This window comes from Staurois parvus, unplaced genomic scaffold, assembly GCF_062004578.1.
Source record: "Staurois parvus isolate SC_StPar_1 unplaced genomic scaffold, SC_StPar_1.0 ptg000262l, whole genome shotgun sequence".
Lineage (NCBI taxonomy): Eukaryota > Metazoa > Chordata > Amphibia > Anura > Ranidae > Staurois > Staurois parvus.
In genome coordinates, this window is record NW_028318058.1 from 1,826,051 (window position 1) to 1,840,982 (window position 14,932).

Here is a 14,932-nt window from a genome sequence, read left to right on the forward strand (position 1 = left end):
CTGCAAAGTCAGCAACATGTTTGCAGGTCTCACCCATGAACGTTAAATGAAGATTAAAATTCTTGTTTCTTGAATTTTTAATAGAGGTGATAATATGGTCTGTATATTAAGGAGAGTCTTACTTTCACAGTATATGAAATGAATGGATTTTGACGTCATATGTTATATGTTATATGTTTGTATATATTTGTATAGTAAACTTTTATTAGAAAAAAAAGCATCTATTAGAAAAAAAATCATTTATTATACAGCAGTCAATCCCACCCCCAACAGATCAACGCTTATTCCATGTAAACTTTCTTCGAGCACCCTCCTGGCCAGGCTTCTTTCGTTCCCGCCTACGTGGATCTACAGTGAGTAGTCCAGCTGAAACATAAATCAAAACTCAAATGAGCTATAGCAGCCAAGCAAGTTATTTTTCCATTATACTCTTTAATGTGATACAAATAACTTATTGTTTAAAAGGTTTACCCTTGCACTAAGCAAATACCATAATTTAAATTCATGAGGAGTATTAGTTGCAATAACACTTTTAAAGGGAACCTTTACTGGTTGTCACTGGATTCTGTCTTAAAACACAGACATGGAAAAAATACTGACATCACAATATCTGCATGTGACCGACAGCAAACCAGTATGTTCAGAAGAGGTCAGCAATGGCTGGCTCCAAATTTCCTTGGATACAATAATTTAATTTTTTTAGCAAGGGGTTAAGGCCCCATTCACAATATGGTGCGCATATGCATATTGTTGCGCTACACACATAGGGCAGCACATTTATTTTAAGGCGGCAAAGTAGCTTGTGCACCTTTTTGAGGCAAGGATTATAAAAATGAAGAAACTGCATACTCAATAAGTGTGCATATATATATATATATATACACACATACACAGTATATCTATATACAGTGAGGAACAGAAGTATTTGAACACCCTGCAATTTTGCAAGTTCTCCCACTTAGAAATCATGGAGGGGTCTGAAATTCACATTGTAGGTGCATTCCCACTGAGACAGAATTTAAAAAAAAAAATTTCAGGAAATCACATTGTATGATTTTTAAAGAATTTATTTGTCTTGCGCTGCCGAACATTAAGTATTTGAACACCTAAGAAACAGCAAGGATTCTGGCTCTCAAAGACCTGTTACTGTGCCTTTAAAAAGTCCACCTCTACTCCACTCATTAATCTAACTTAGTAGCACCTGTCTGAGCTCTTTAAAGACACCTGTCCACCCCACAGTCAGTCAGATGCCAACTACTACCATGGGCAAGACCAAAGAGCTGTCAAAAGACACCACAGACAAAATTGTGGACCTCCACAAGGCTGGAAAGGGTTACGGGGCAATTGCCAAGCAGCTTGGTGAAAATAAACTGTTGGAGCAAATGTTAGAAAATGGAAGAGGCTAAAAGACGACTGTCAGTCTCCCTCGGACTGGGGCTCCATGCAAGATCTCACCTCGTGGGGTATCACTGATAAGAAAGGTGAGGAATCAGCCTAGAACTACAAGGGAGGAGCTGGTCAATGACATGAAGAGAGCTGGGACCACAGTTTCAAAGGTCACTGTCGTTAGAACACTACGCCGTCATGGTTTCAAATCATGCATTGCACGGAAGGTTCCCCTGCTCAAGTCATCACATATCTAGGCCCGTCTGAAGTTTGCCAATGACCATCTGGATGATCCAGAGGAGGCATGGGAGAAAGTCATGTGGTCAGATGAGACCAAAGTAGAACTTTTTGGTCTAAACTTCACTCGTCGTGTTTGGAGGAAAAAGAAGGATGAGTTGCATCCCAAGAACACCACCCCCACTGTGAAGCATGGGGGTGGTACATCACATCATGCTTTGGGGGTGCATTTCTGCGAAGGGGACAGGACGACTGCACTGTATTAAGGAGAGGATGAATGGGGCCATTTATTGTGAGATTTTGAGCAACAACCTCCTTCCCTCAGTCAGAGCATTGAAGATGGGTCGTGGCTGGGTCTTCCAACATGACAACGACCTGAAGCACACAGCCAGGATAACCAAGGAGTGGCTCCGTAAGAAGCATATCAAGGTTCTGGAGTGGCCTAGCTTCAGACCTAAATCCAACAGAACATCTTTGGAGGGAGCTGAAACTCCGTGTTGCTCAGCGACAGCCCAGAAACCTGACAGATCTAGAGAAGATCTGTGTGGAGGAGTGGGCCAAAATCCCTGTTGCAGTGTGTGCAAACCTGGTCAAGAACTACAGGAAACGTTTGACCTCTGTAATTGCAAACAAAGGCTTCTGTACCAAATATTAACACTGATTTTCTCAGGTGTTCAAACACTTATGTTCAGCAGTGCAAGACAAATACATTCTTTAAAAATCATACAATGTGATTTCCTGAATTTATTTTTCTTTAATTCTGTCTCTCAGAGTGGGAATGCACCTACAATGTGAATTTCAGACCCCTCCATGATTTCTAAGTGGGAGAACGTGCAAAATCGCAGGGTGTTCAAATACTTCTGTTCCTCACTGTGTGTATATATATATATATACACACACATACATATATATATACACACACACACACACACACATTTTACATACACGTACAGTACCTGTATCACTTTAGTTACATTTTTAAGACTATTGACAAGTGGGGTGAATGCAGCAAACATAGTCTGCTGAATGCAGCTTTTGAAATATGGAAGTGTTTGTTTAAATTGCAATCCCTATGATAAATAAGCATTCTCTAAAACTATGGTGTTCTAATAAAAACAGGGGCTCCCCTACCTTGCCTCATAGTTTCCACATGAATCTCTGACACAAAGCTAAGCAGGGCCCTTGATATGGCCAGGCGGATGGCTCCAGCTTGTGATGATCTTCCCCCATTAGAAACCGTGCACTCTGTGTCATATTTTCGAAGCCCATCAACAAACTGAAATGGGAACATAAGCTGCTCTCTGAAAAAAAAAGAAAAGAAAAGAAATGGCAACAGATCAGTGACTGAATAAACAATAGAAGAAAAAAAAAGTAATTTTCGTTCAAAACAAGCACATTTCCAACCTCTATTGCCCAGCATCTTTTTAAATGGAAAGAGCAAGTTGTCAAAAAACAGCCAAATATGTGACCCGTTTCATGTCAAATCATGTGACTTCAACATTAACTATCCTTAAGAAATAAAGGAGCTCATAAATTATGTGCTTATCCTTGCCAAGTGCTACCAAACAAAAAGACAGTTATACCTGCCATACGTTTGTGTGGCCAGACTGCATGTCACTCAAGTCAAGAATACAATGCTGGATTACCAATTTCAGAACATGTTACTGGCAAAACATTGTAAAAATACTTCCATTATATTCATGTTTACACGTCTGATGGCCATTTGTAAAATACCATCTCAGACTCTGAAATGCTCTTTTATATTCCATCATTTATAGAATTACTATTTCTGTACTGTTCTTTACAGATGTTAAATAACATAATTATTTATCATAAACTGTATGAGACATGTTAGTTTATGAAACGAAGATGCTACTGTCTGCATGGACAAAGATGCAGCATTAGCACGTTTTCTCCAACAGGGGGTGCTACGGAGACACACAAACAACAGAAGTGTTGCTATCACAGCAGCTGGATGTGTTTATAATTTGAAAAGAAAAAAAAAAACATCCTGCTTTCCATAGTAGACTTAGCGGTCACCATAAATTCATCTTTCAAATTGCCTACTGATTCTCAATAGGAATTGTTCTAAGCAGGATAAAAAAATGTTATCTACAGTGATCACAGTTTTATTTTTGGAACTAGTGAAACAACTGTATTGCGTTTCAGAAACAGGAGAAAAGGACAATTACAAATAATGCTAGTAAAAGTGTATTAGGAATCATTTTTTAATTCTAAAAATGATGCAGTATAATTGAAAGAATAATGTTGCTTTGGTAATCCATACACTAAACTTTGGGTCCAGCAAAAGGATATGCAATAAATAAAACAACAGCAATAAGGGAAATTAGGTATATTAGATTGTTAGCCTTACATTTATAGCAAATTCATTTTTACCTGTCCTGCAGCACTGGGAAATAATGCAAATATTCTTCTCCATTTATGGTTATGTTACCCTTTCCATTATCTTTAAGTATAACCGTTGCATGTGATGTTTTTCTCATGCCTAAAGATAAGAATTTAGTGACAAAGGTAAATGAAAAATTAATTGACAGTAATACTTTAGGGCATATTTTATGCCTCTGTATTCTGGTACCATTCCCCAGAAACTGAAAAGGCACCTAAAGTGCACGGACAGTTCTGCAACATTGTTTTCCATTGTCTTTACCGACCTGTATGTGGCAGTTTACCTGTGGTTTATGGAAAATACATTGTTTAGAGCAGGGGTCCCCAACCTTTCTGAAAAAAAGGGACATTTTTTCAGGCCTGGGGGGGGGGGTTCAGATGATGTCCAGTTGGAGTAGAACATGTCCTGGTGCCAGTGGTGGTAAACAATGCCTCAAGATTGGTGGTCAGTGAGAGCAAAACAATTACATGGTGCTTTTGGTCAGTAGGAGGATGAATAGTGCCCCATCACTGGTATCATTAGGAGGAATAGTGCCCTATTAGTGGGAGGAATAGTACCCCATCACTGGTATCAGTAGAAGCAATGCCCCATCACTGGTATCAGTAGGAGTCGCACCCCATCACTGGTATCAGTGGGAGGAATAGTGCCCCATCATTGGCATCAGTGGGAGGAATAGTGCCCCATCATTGGCATCAGTGGGAGGAATAGTGCCCCATCATTGTACCAGTGAGAGGAATAGTGCCCCATCATTGGTGTCAGTGGGAGGAATAGTGCCCCATCATTGCATCAGTGGGAGGAATAGTGCCCCATCATTGGCATCAGTAGGAGGAATAGTGCCCCATCATTGGCATCAGTGGGAGGAATAGTGCCCCATCATTGGCATCAGTGGGAGGAATAGTGCCCCATCATTGGCATTAGTAGTAGGAATAGTGCCCCATGATTGGCATTAGTAATAGGAATAGTGCTCCATCATTGGTATTAATGGCAGGAATAGTGCCTTGTCATTGGTATTAATGGCAGGAATAGTGCCTTGTCATTGGTATTAATGGCAGGAATAGTGCCTTGTCATTGGTATTAATGGCAGGAATAGTGCCTTGTCATTGGTATTAATGGCAGGAATAGTGCCTTGTCATTGGTATTAATGGCAGGAATAGTGCCTTGTTATTGGTATTAGTGGGATGAATTGTGCCCCATCATTGGTATTAATGGGGGGAATAGTGCCCCATCACAATCTGCTCCATTATTGGTGTTAGTGGAGGAATAATGCCTCATCTTTGGTATCAGTGGGAGTAATAGTTCCCATTTGTTGGCATCAGTGGGAGAAATAGTGGCTCACCACTGGTGTCAGTGGGAAGAACAGTGCCCAGTTATTGGTGTCAGTGAGAGGAACAGTGCCTTGTCATTGGGAGGAACAGTGCCTTGTCATTGGGAGGAACAGTGCCTTGTCATTGGGAGGAACAGTGCCTTGTCATTGGTGTCAGTGGGAGGAACAGTGCCCCGGTCATTTGTGTCACAGTTGGTGGCCACAATTTGGAGATCACTGGTCTAGAGAAATGAATGGTACCACCTGCAAGATACATATTAAATTTTACTATACATGCAATTTAACATATATTTCCCTCCCCCTCCGGGAACATTTATACAGAAATCTTAGGAACCTGACATTGCTGACTTCTTTGCAAAAGTGAAAACTTTGTTTAGGCAAAATTAATTTACAGGTTTACTATCTGAATTCTAGAACTTCTCTGGGAAAATAAATAGGAGTTAACTCTACTTGAGTACAACAGAGTACACACTGAACAGAATCATTACTTATGAGTACAGAGTGCAGAAAATCAGGCAAACAGATTATCAGGTGCTGCAGTGTACCTGGCAGTCAGGTCTTTATCAGGTAAGGTAAAAGTTTTGAACACAGAAAAAAAATCTCATGTCTTATATCTAATATAATATGTGCATTAAAATAAATACATACATAAAAATATATATATATTATATATATACACACATATACATACACACTGTATATGAATATATGCATTGTACATAGTTTGTTAAACTACCTGAATTTGTGTTGTTATACTGATGTAATCCTGTGTACAGTAGAACTCAAGTCTGGCACAGGGACAGAACGTATGCAAACAAGGACATGCTAACAGAAGAGCCTTGTGGTGTGTTTTACAAAGCTGTGCAGCAGTGAAGGTAGAGTATCTGGCTGTGCTCTCTGGCAGAGGTGCATGGAAAACAAAAGTGGGCTACACAGTTTTAAGTCCTTTGGTAAAGCAATATATACATTTCAACTGTTGATTTAGTTTTTTGCCTAGAAATCAGCATTAACAAGGATTAAACCTAGCATCATTCTATTTTTCCAGTAGCAGAAAACATACAAACATTCTATGCAACATGGTCAAGACTTGTTTTCATTCTGCAATTATGTGAACTTTCCCCTTGTTCAGTGAAGAAAAGGACAGTTAAACTTTTAGAATGTAACAAATCACAGTGAAAGTAATACTCTAGTATATTCTATTAATGTTTAGCTTTTAGGTAAACAGCAGAAATTCTCCAAACTGATGTTAAAATAAAACATCACCTAGAGTTGCAGAACCCTGCCTAGCTAAGGAACTGACAAGTTCTTGGGGTGATTACCTTCGGCGGTGCTAAATGCTCTGCCATGCTCATCATACTGAGGTGGGTTAACCATCTGTTTTTTGCTCTGAATTTCAAGCTCCTTGCAGAATTTGTGCACATACTCCTCTTCAATGCTGCTGTGTGGCAGCCTCACCAAGCGTTCCATCGTTTGTATAAAATACTGGTACTGCAAGCAAACAAAAACTCATTAGGAGGTGTCAGTGTAATTGCTATAGTCCTAGGCTGGAGCTTGGCAGAGCAGGCCTCTCATTGACATTCCCTGTCAGACTGACACTTTGGCATATGGATGTTCATTTTCAAACAGTGTGAGACAATACATTTCTATGCTCCACAAAATCCCTCAGACCTATTTTGCAGACAACAATGAATCAAAGCAGTTTTAAGCTACTCTTTTGTAATTGAAGGGATCTTGTCACAAACCGCTGCAAATTATATGAGCCTTCAAGAATTTCTCTCTACTTGCCAGCTGATTACATTTGCATTTTCTTTTGGCACTTCCTACAGATGGTGTTTAGTAAGGTTTCCCACCTTAGACTTAAAAAAAAAAAAATCTCTTTATAGAGGAGCTATATTACTTTTGTTTACAGGGTAGTTTGTTGCAAGTAGCACAAACTATTTGGTGGTCACCTTTAAATTATATAACCACAATGGTCATCTATGCTTGTCGCCAAGTTTAAGGCCCTGACCATATTTGTGACAGCATATGATCACTTATTAAAGACTGGCTCATAAATCTCCAGTTAAAGGGTATGTTTCCTACAGACAATGAAAGCTGATACAGCATGGATTAATATTCATGAGAAAGTAGCATGCATTTTCTTATTTTCCTGGATCCCTTAACCATGAAGCACCTAATCCATTAGAAAGTAGAGTATGAATGCACTAAGAACCAACAATTTCAGAGGCACAAAGTATGTGCTTCCTCCTTAAGAGTCTTATAAAATCAAAATGATAAACCAAAATATATATTAAAAAAATCCCCACACTACTCAGTAAACCTACAAATAACCAACTGATGCTAAGAAAAGAAAACACACTACCAAATACTTAAAAAAAAAAAAAAAAAAAAAAAAGGGGGCTTACAGGGAGATGTTGCCACTAATATGTGCAATCTCAACACAATCTAGGGAACGGTATAAAATATAGTGAGGTGCTCCTTAAAAGGAATACATTAAAAACTATCAACCAATGTCATTAAACAAAAATAAGAATTATTCTTATTATACAGGATTTATATAGCTCCAACAGTTTGCTCAGCGCTTTACAATATAAAGGGAGACAATACAGCAACAATACAGTTCAATACAAGAGGGATAGGAAGGCCCTGATCATGGGAGCTTACAATCTAAGAGATAAATGCATACATGAATATTGGAGAACATATAGTGTATAACGGGTTATGCACATGCATAACCCAAATGCATGCATTTTAAAACACGTGCATATATCTCGAAACCAAGTATATATAAGTGATCCAGAATTAGTACAGATACAAATGCTCCAATGCCTAAAATACGCAAATAAATTTCATGAAAATTTAAAAAAACACAGTCCCAACAAGTGGATATCGGTATCCCATGATATGTTGTATGATCTTCACCATGACTTTAAATACTTACAATATGTGACCAAGCACCACCACAGTGCTCAAAATGGTGTACCCATACCTTCCAGGTTGGACTCCATATGGGGGTCAAATAGCACTTCGGTGTTTTCCATTTTCTCATTCCTCCTTCCAGGAATTTAGATCAGCCACTTTCCCACCAGAAAATCTTCCTTAATAGGGCACTCAAAGGACATGAGCAGAAGGAAACTCGATAGTGTAAATCCAATCTTTTATTGATATAAAAAAATTAAATTCTACTCACAGGATTTTACTTTATAATAGCATCCATAAATCAGCAAGCCACAAGTGTAAAGCCAGCAATAGGAATCCAAGATGACCACAAAGTTCTGCCTGTCTGAAATGTGGCTTGCTGTTGTATGCATGCTACTATAAAGTGAAATCCTTTGAGTGCAATTTTATTTTTTATTTCAATAAAAGATTACAATTTTACATTGCATTTTCTTCTACTCTTGTCTTCTTTGAGTGCCCTATTAAGGAAGATATTCTGGTGTGAAAGGAGGTAATCTAAATTCTTGGAAGGAGGACTTTGAATGTGTGAATGGCATATATCTGAAAGCCGAACTACACTGTATCTGAGCATCTCAAATAAAAAATGCTATTTAATTTTAAATATTCAAAGCAAACTCCCCCATCCATCCATGTCTCATGCTTTATTCTGTTGAGAAATCACTTTGAAAAACACACCCTGGTATGTCTAGCAGTGGCTATCTTGAGTAAGGGCAGATGATTCATGTAGCTTTTACTTCCTGGAATTCATCTGCCCTTAGCTAAGGCATGCAGGCAGGAGGGTGTGCTTAGCAGAAAAAGCCCCTCCTGAAGACTCCTGGGATGTATGACATAATTTGTCTAGGCACCGAAACCAGGAAATAGCTGAAGGAATGTAAAGAAAAAAAAAAGTTTCAGTAAAATATATACTTTCCTATTTATTAATGCTAGCAGCATAAGGATTAAAAATAGACAATGTTGATTGAGAAAGTTGAAGTTCCACTTTAACCCCCTTCGCGCCTAAGGGTAAAACAAATCTAAATGCCTAAGCACAATTTTGCAACTTTGACATGTGTTAGTAAAACCGTAAATATCATCATAACTACTTTATGAATCCAGGTGGATTCACCTTGTTTTTTTCAGGACAAATTGGACTTTCATTTGGTGGTGAATGGTAATGGATATCACCTGTTTTTTTTATTATCAAAAGTAAAAATGGCCTAAAAATTGTAAACAAATTATTTTTTAAATTTAGTTGCACATGTATTGCTACTACCATAACCTACCACCAAACAACTCAAAATAAATTCTCCTGCTCCTGACAATTGCAGCGGTACCACATATTTGTATGTTCGTTGTGGTTTGTACCCATAGTACGGCTCAGAAACAATAGTGTGCATTTTGCTTTTTTTTATCCTGCCTAAAATACGCTGACACTGACACGAATTTAAAAATTAAAAAAAAAAAAAAAAATCCTGACCCCAAAAAAAAAACAAACTGACCCTGACTCTTGACCCAAATACTAACCCTGGCACTGACCTAGATCAAACTTTGATCTAGGTTTTTTTAAATTTGTATTCATTTTTTTTACACATTTTTATTTTCTCTCTGAAAGGACAGAGAGAGATACAATCCGGGTATGGTCTTCACAGTGAATAATCACTGTGATAGCCAAGCAGAGGCTAACACTGCGTTGAGGTGACCCATAAATCGGGAATTCCAGGTCCCAATCATTAAAAAAGGCAAGATCCTCCTGCGCTCTTATGTTAGTGAGAAAAGATATATAGATATTAAATAGCAGCTAGCATCCTATCCTTTACCATATAGGTCTAAAATCACAAAAACATAATAATGCACTGTATCATTATTATGTTTATAGGTCCCGATCATTGCCATAGGACCCTGGGCTCTCGGTGAGACCTCGATCTTTGTGCTGGGAGCGCGCCAACACAAAGACAGATGCGCAAATATCGGAAAAAAGCCCAGTCCAGTGGGGTTGCATATTTGCATATGGCCAGCGTGAAGGGGTTAAGCAATATTTGACCCCCATATAGTATAATGCGGTCCAACCTGAAGGTGAGGGTACACACTTTTGAGAACTGTGGTGGTGTTTGTAAGGATTTAAAGTCAGGGTGAAGATCATATAACACATGGAATATGAATATCTAACGGTTGGGACTGTTTTTTGAACTTCTAACAGATTTTATTTTTGTATTTTAGGCATTGGAACATTTTCGTGCATACTATTTTTGAACTTATAAATACATGGTTTCAAGATCTATGCACATGTGTTTTATAATACATGCATATGGCTTAAGCACATGCACGTGGTTTTATATGTGGTTTATGCATGTAATGTTCATGTAATGTATGCATATTTGCTTTGTCATTTAGTAATTTCACATTGGGTTTTTAGTTTCTTTTAATTAATGAGCGCTTCACTATATTTTTATATTATAATAAAATCAAAATGGTTGCCATTACTAGGTGTAACAAATGACTATAGTTTACAGGGAACATGTGAGGACAGAAATACGGGATGCACCAATACTGACAAATTTAAAGGTTAAGGTTTAGAATATTTAATTTTCAACTTCACTTTACTACTTAATGAGTTGCTAACTCATATGAAGTATGCAGGTCAGATTTCCTGCCTGCTGACTCAAAGTCAATTACTCACATGGTTAAGGAGGCACGATAATGTTGGCCAATTCAGAAAAGTAACAGTGACTGTACATATCTCACCTCCCCCAGCCCCCCCCCCACCCCAACAACTCTACATTCACCTCTCCAACATTCCCTTGGTGCTCCTTTCTTTCATTGCAACCACCTCCAAAATACCCAGTGTTGGAGCTCAGAAATAGTGGGGATGGCAACCCCTCTATCATGTGACAGTGATCAAATGTAGCAAATGGCCGCTAGGCAGGACCACTACACAATGGGAAGAGGACGTGGATAGAGTGAGAAATGTCTGCTCTTTCTATGAATATTTAGTCTATTTGTCCCAGCGACCATTGTCACTGGGACAGAAAATCCCAGAAATCCAAAATTGTACAGTTCTAACCAAAACAGTGAAAAAAAAATAAATAAAAAAAATAAATCTTCCAATAGAGACACCTATTAGAGAGATAAATGTCAAAAATGTTACTTCCATTTACTTGGAAAGATTTTCTCTAACTTCATGTTTTGTCTCTAGGCCAGGAAGTGAGGGGAAAAAAACCCTGATGGGTTCTAACTCAACTCACCCCTACTTTATTCAATACAAAAAAAAAACGTGATTTTTTTTGTTACTCACCATAAAATCCCTTTCTCTGAGTTCATTGACGAATACAGCATCTTCTATTCTTAAACATATGGTTATATCGCCATGACATTAAGCAGAAAACAAACTCGGCACCGCCTATGGGCAGTCCTGGCTGATATAACCCCCCTCTCTGCATAAGCAATCCAGTAAGTCACAAGCAGTGTAAAAAAAAAAAAAAAATTACAGAGGGGTAGGTGCTATGTCCGTCAATGAACTCAGAGAAAAGGATTTTACGGGGAGTAACAAAAACATCCCCTTTTCTCTTTCGTTCATAGGCAGACACAGCATCTTCTAGTCTCGACCACAGGGACATCCCAAAGCAGTGCCCAAGTGAGGGGTGGGAGAAAAAACAAGGCCAGCAGGAGCTCAACAGGAACACAAAAGCCCAATCAGAACACACACCCCCCAGGAGGGAACAGAATCTCAAAAAGCTGCCTGCAAAATGTTGTGGCCAAAACACAAGTCTGAAGACACCAGGACATCCACCTTTTAAAGCTTAGTAAAGGTGTGAACAGACAACCAAGTAGCTGCCTTGCAGATTTGAGGCACAGATGCCTGGTGATGAATGGCCCAGGAAGCACTAAGCGCCCAAGTAGTAATGAAAATATAAAAGTGATAAACACACAAAATATACAATAAGTAAACTTGTGTTAAGTGTCCTTATTCTTTCTCAAAAAATCCTTATATACCAAACACTTATAGGTCCATAGATCACAAATAATAAGTGTTAGTAAAACCATGCAATGTGTTCAAAGTGGTAACTTCGTGCAAGTGCCAACACACTCTTAATCCACTCCAGCTACTCCTTTTTTTGTCATCATTTGACAGGTTTACTTGTACTTGCGCCCATGATTTCTATTTTATGTGACCAAATAAAAGCATCAACCTACTGCACTATTGGCACTCCCTCTTTCTTTATGACCCTCTACTGAGGGTTTCAGATTCACAGCAGCAGTTTCCCAGTTCATATATTATCCAGAGGAGGGAGCCCATTCATCTAGGCTGTCAATTCGCTGTTTAAGGAGATCTCTGAGCCCTGCTGTGCATTACTTCACCCAAGGCTGATGATCTACTCCTGAGGGATGTACCACCTGTTGCCAGCCACTCAGGTTGATGGTCACTTATATGAGCATTCCTAATGCGCGGTCGGTGAGTGCGCATTTTTGCTACATATTTTCTGCCATCAGTGTATCTCAGGAGAGGAAGCTTTTCATGGTTCAGAACAAGATTTCTATGAACATTTATTGAACTACCATATAATTTTATTTATATTCAGCGCTGCACTATATTTTATAAGTTGGAATAAAACCCCAACAAACTTTACGCATCCGAAACCGTGACAATCAACCCTTGACACAGGAAGTCCTGCACAGCCCTGTACAATGCCCGCAGGGGAGCCCGATCTCAATCCAGTGAAGTGCCCAAGAGCTCTCTCCTCTATCTCGCCTCACTGGACATGGAGGCAGCAGTGGGAGCATTGGTTCCTGCTGTTGTCAATCACAGCCTGTGAACAAAAAGCAAAGGAGGGGTTGAGCCTCATGGTGTGTGTCAATAGACACACAGAGCCTGGATCAAGTGCGCACAAGTGCACCCATAGCAAGCAGCTTGCTATGGGGGCATTCAGAAGGGGGAGGAGTCAGAAGCGCCAGTGGTGGACCCTAGAAGAGGATGATTAGGGCCGATCTGTGCAAAACCATTGCACAGAACAGGTAAAGTAATTTTTTTTTTTTTTATAATCATTTTAAATTAACGGCACTCAACCAGTAAACAAAACATTTTTGATTATCAAGATGTAAAAATATTAAACACTTACGTCTTCGTCAGACACTTTTTCTAATATAGCTTGTTCTAATTCCTCTTTATGTATCCAATTCTGACCAGCCAAATCTCTGTTGAAAACAAACACACAGCATTATGCATTCTCTAATTATTCAAGCAATTAGAGACGCATCACCTGATATCACTAATACTGGCATCCGTAGCTTGATGATAGACCAAAACAGTGCAGAAAATCACAATTTCAACTGCTGTCTATTAATAGCATCTCTTTTATAAGAGGAGCAGTTCAACTTCAATCAGAACAGCAGTATAAATACACAACAGCACACTAGTAGACAGAAACAGAATTAAGGCAATGGGTGTATTTCTTTGCCATTTTCGATAACCAGTCTCAATATTAACAAAGAGAAGTTCTCAGCTGTGGAATCACACTGCATCATGAAAGGCAAACAAACAAGTTACATTCAGTCTGAAGATGGCACACATCAAGACAGATGGATTGTGTAGCATCAGCTCCAGAAGCCAATGTCCCCAACTAACAGTCTGCTTTAAAGGTAGAATGGGTCCAAAGCAAGCACAAAGCAATTTCAACACTACGAGACAAAAAGCATCCATGGGGTATGCATACAGAAAAATTTAGGAATGTTCCACCAGAGTAAACATCTGTCGAGGAGCTGGAACATTCATATGTGAGTGTACATATGTATGAAAGAATGAGACTGATATATATAGGTCAATCATTTGGCTAAATTTCAAATGCCTGGCTGCCATCTATATAAAATCCTTGTCCCGTATCCTCTAATAAAACACCAAAAAACTGATGCACACTTACATTTGTCCAGTGCTTTCAGCATTCAAGCCTTTACTTCTAACTTTGTCTCCATGAGCCTGCACTTTTAGGAACACTTCATGAGTATCCTATGTACAAGAAAGAAAACATAAAAAGAATATTGTTCGGAATAAATAAAAAAAGACAGACTAGCAAATAGTTACCACACACTTTGTGGTTTATTAGCTCAAAGTATCGATTTACAGCAACAACTTATCACACTGTTGATTTACTTACAGATATAAGTGCTGCTTCACAATAGACTGTGTGTAAATGCCGTATCTTGGAGTACAGTACAGGACACAGGCTGGATAGTTATAGTCCCTGGGTTATAGGTTTGCACCTTTAGGTGACTGGACACTGGCAAAGCTTTGCTTGACACCCCCCCTGGCCACACCCTCATAACCCTACCCCACTCTGTGAGCCCTCCGTTTTTTTAGCAAGCAATGCAGAGTAACAGAAGCAGAGGGAAGGGTGAGCTGTACTGAACTCCAAGATATGGAATTTACTGGCAAATCAAAATTCCTCTGATCATAAACATAAAGCACAGGTCATAGGCTGGAAATTCATAGAACCTGGGATGTCCTGAATACAATAAATAAGAAGAGTGGACATCAACAAGGTAAACTGTGAAAACAGGCGCAACAATAAAAAAAGGGTCAACAGACTCAACTCAGAGTGCTACTGTAGGACTCTTGCGAATGAGTCAGAGTGCTGCGACTTGCCAAAAGC

At 39.0% G+C, this 14,932-nt stretch overlaps 1 protein-coding gene across 2 annotated transcripts in view; it reads right to left on the minus strand.

Annotated features, from left to right (window-relative positions):
- Nucleotides 1–224: 224 nt before the first annotated feature.
- MRPS9 (mitochondrial ribosomal protein S9) overlaps nt 225–14,932 on the minus strand; it is a 115,184-nt gene continuing 100,476 nt past the window's right edge. The window contains exons 6-11 of one of the 2 annotated variants that reach the window (XM_089681241.1): nt 14,204–14,289; nt 13,406–13,481; nt 6,674–6,842; nt 4,021–4,129; nt 2,755–2,924; nt 225–366 (exon numbers count right to left, since the gene is read on the minus strand). In XM_089681241.1, the coding sequence (XP_089537367.1) occupies nt 275–366; nt 2,755–2,924; nt 4,021–4,129; nt 6,674–6,842; nt 13,406–13,481; nt 14,204–14,289 (702 nt within the window). In that variant the 3' untranslated portion in view covers nt 225–274. The remainder of the gene's footprint in view (nt 367–2,754; nt 2,925–4,020; nt 4,130–6,673; nt 6,843–13,405; nt 13,482–14,203; nt 14,290–14,932) is intronic. The other variant, XM_089681242.1, reaches the window with a different exon arrangement.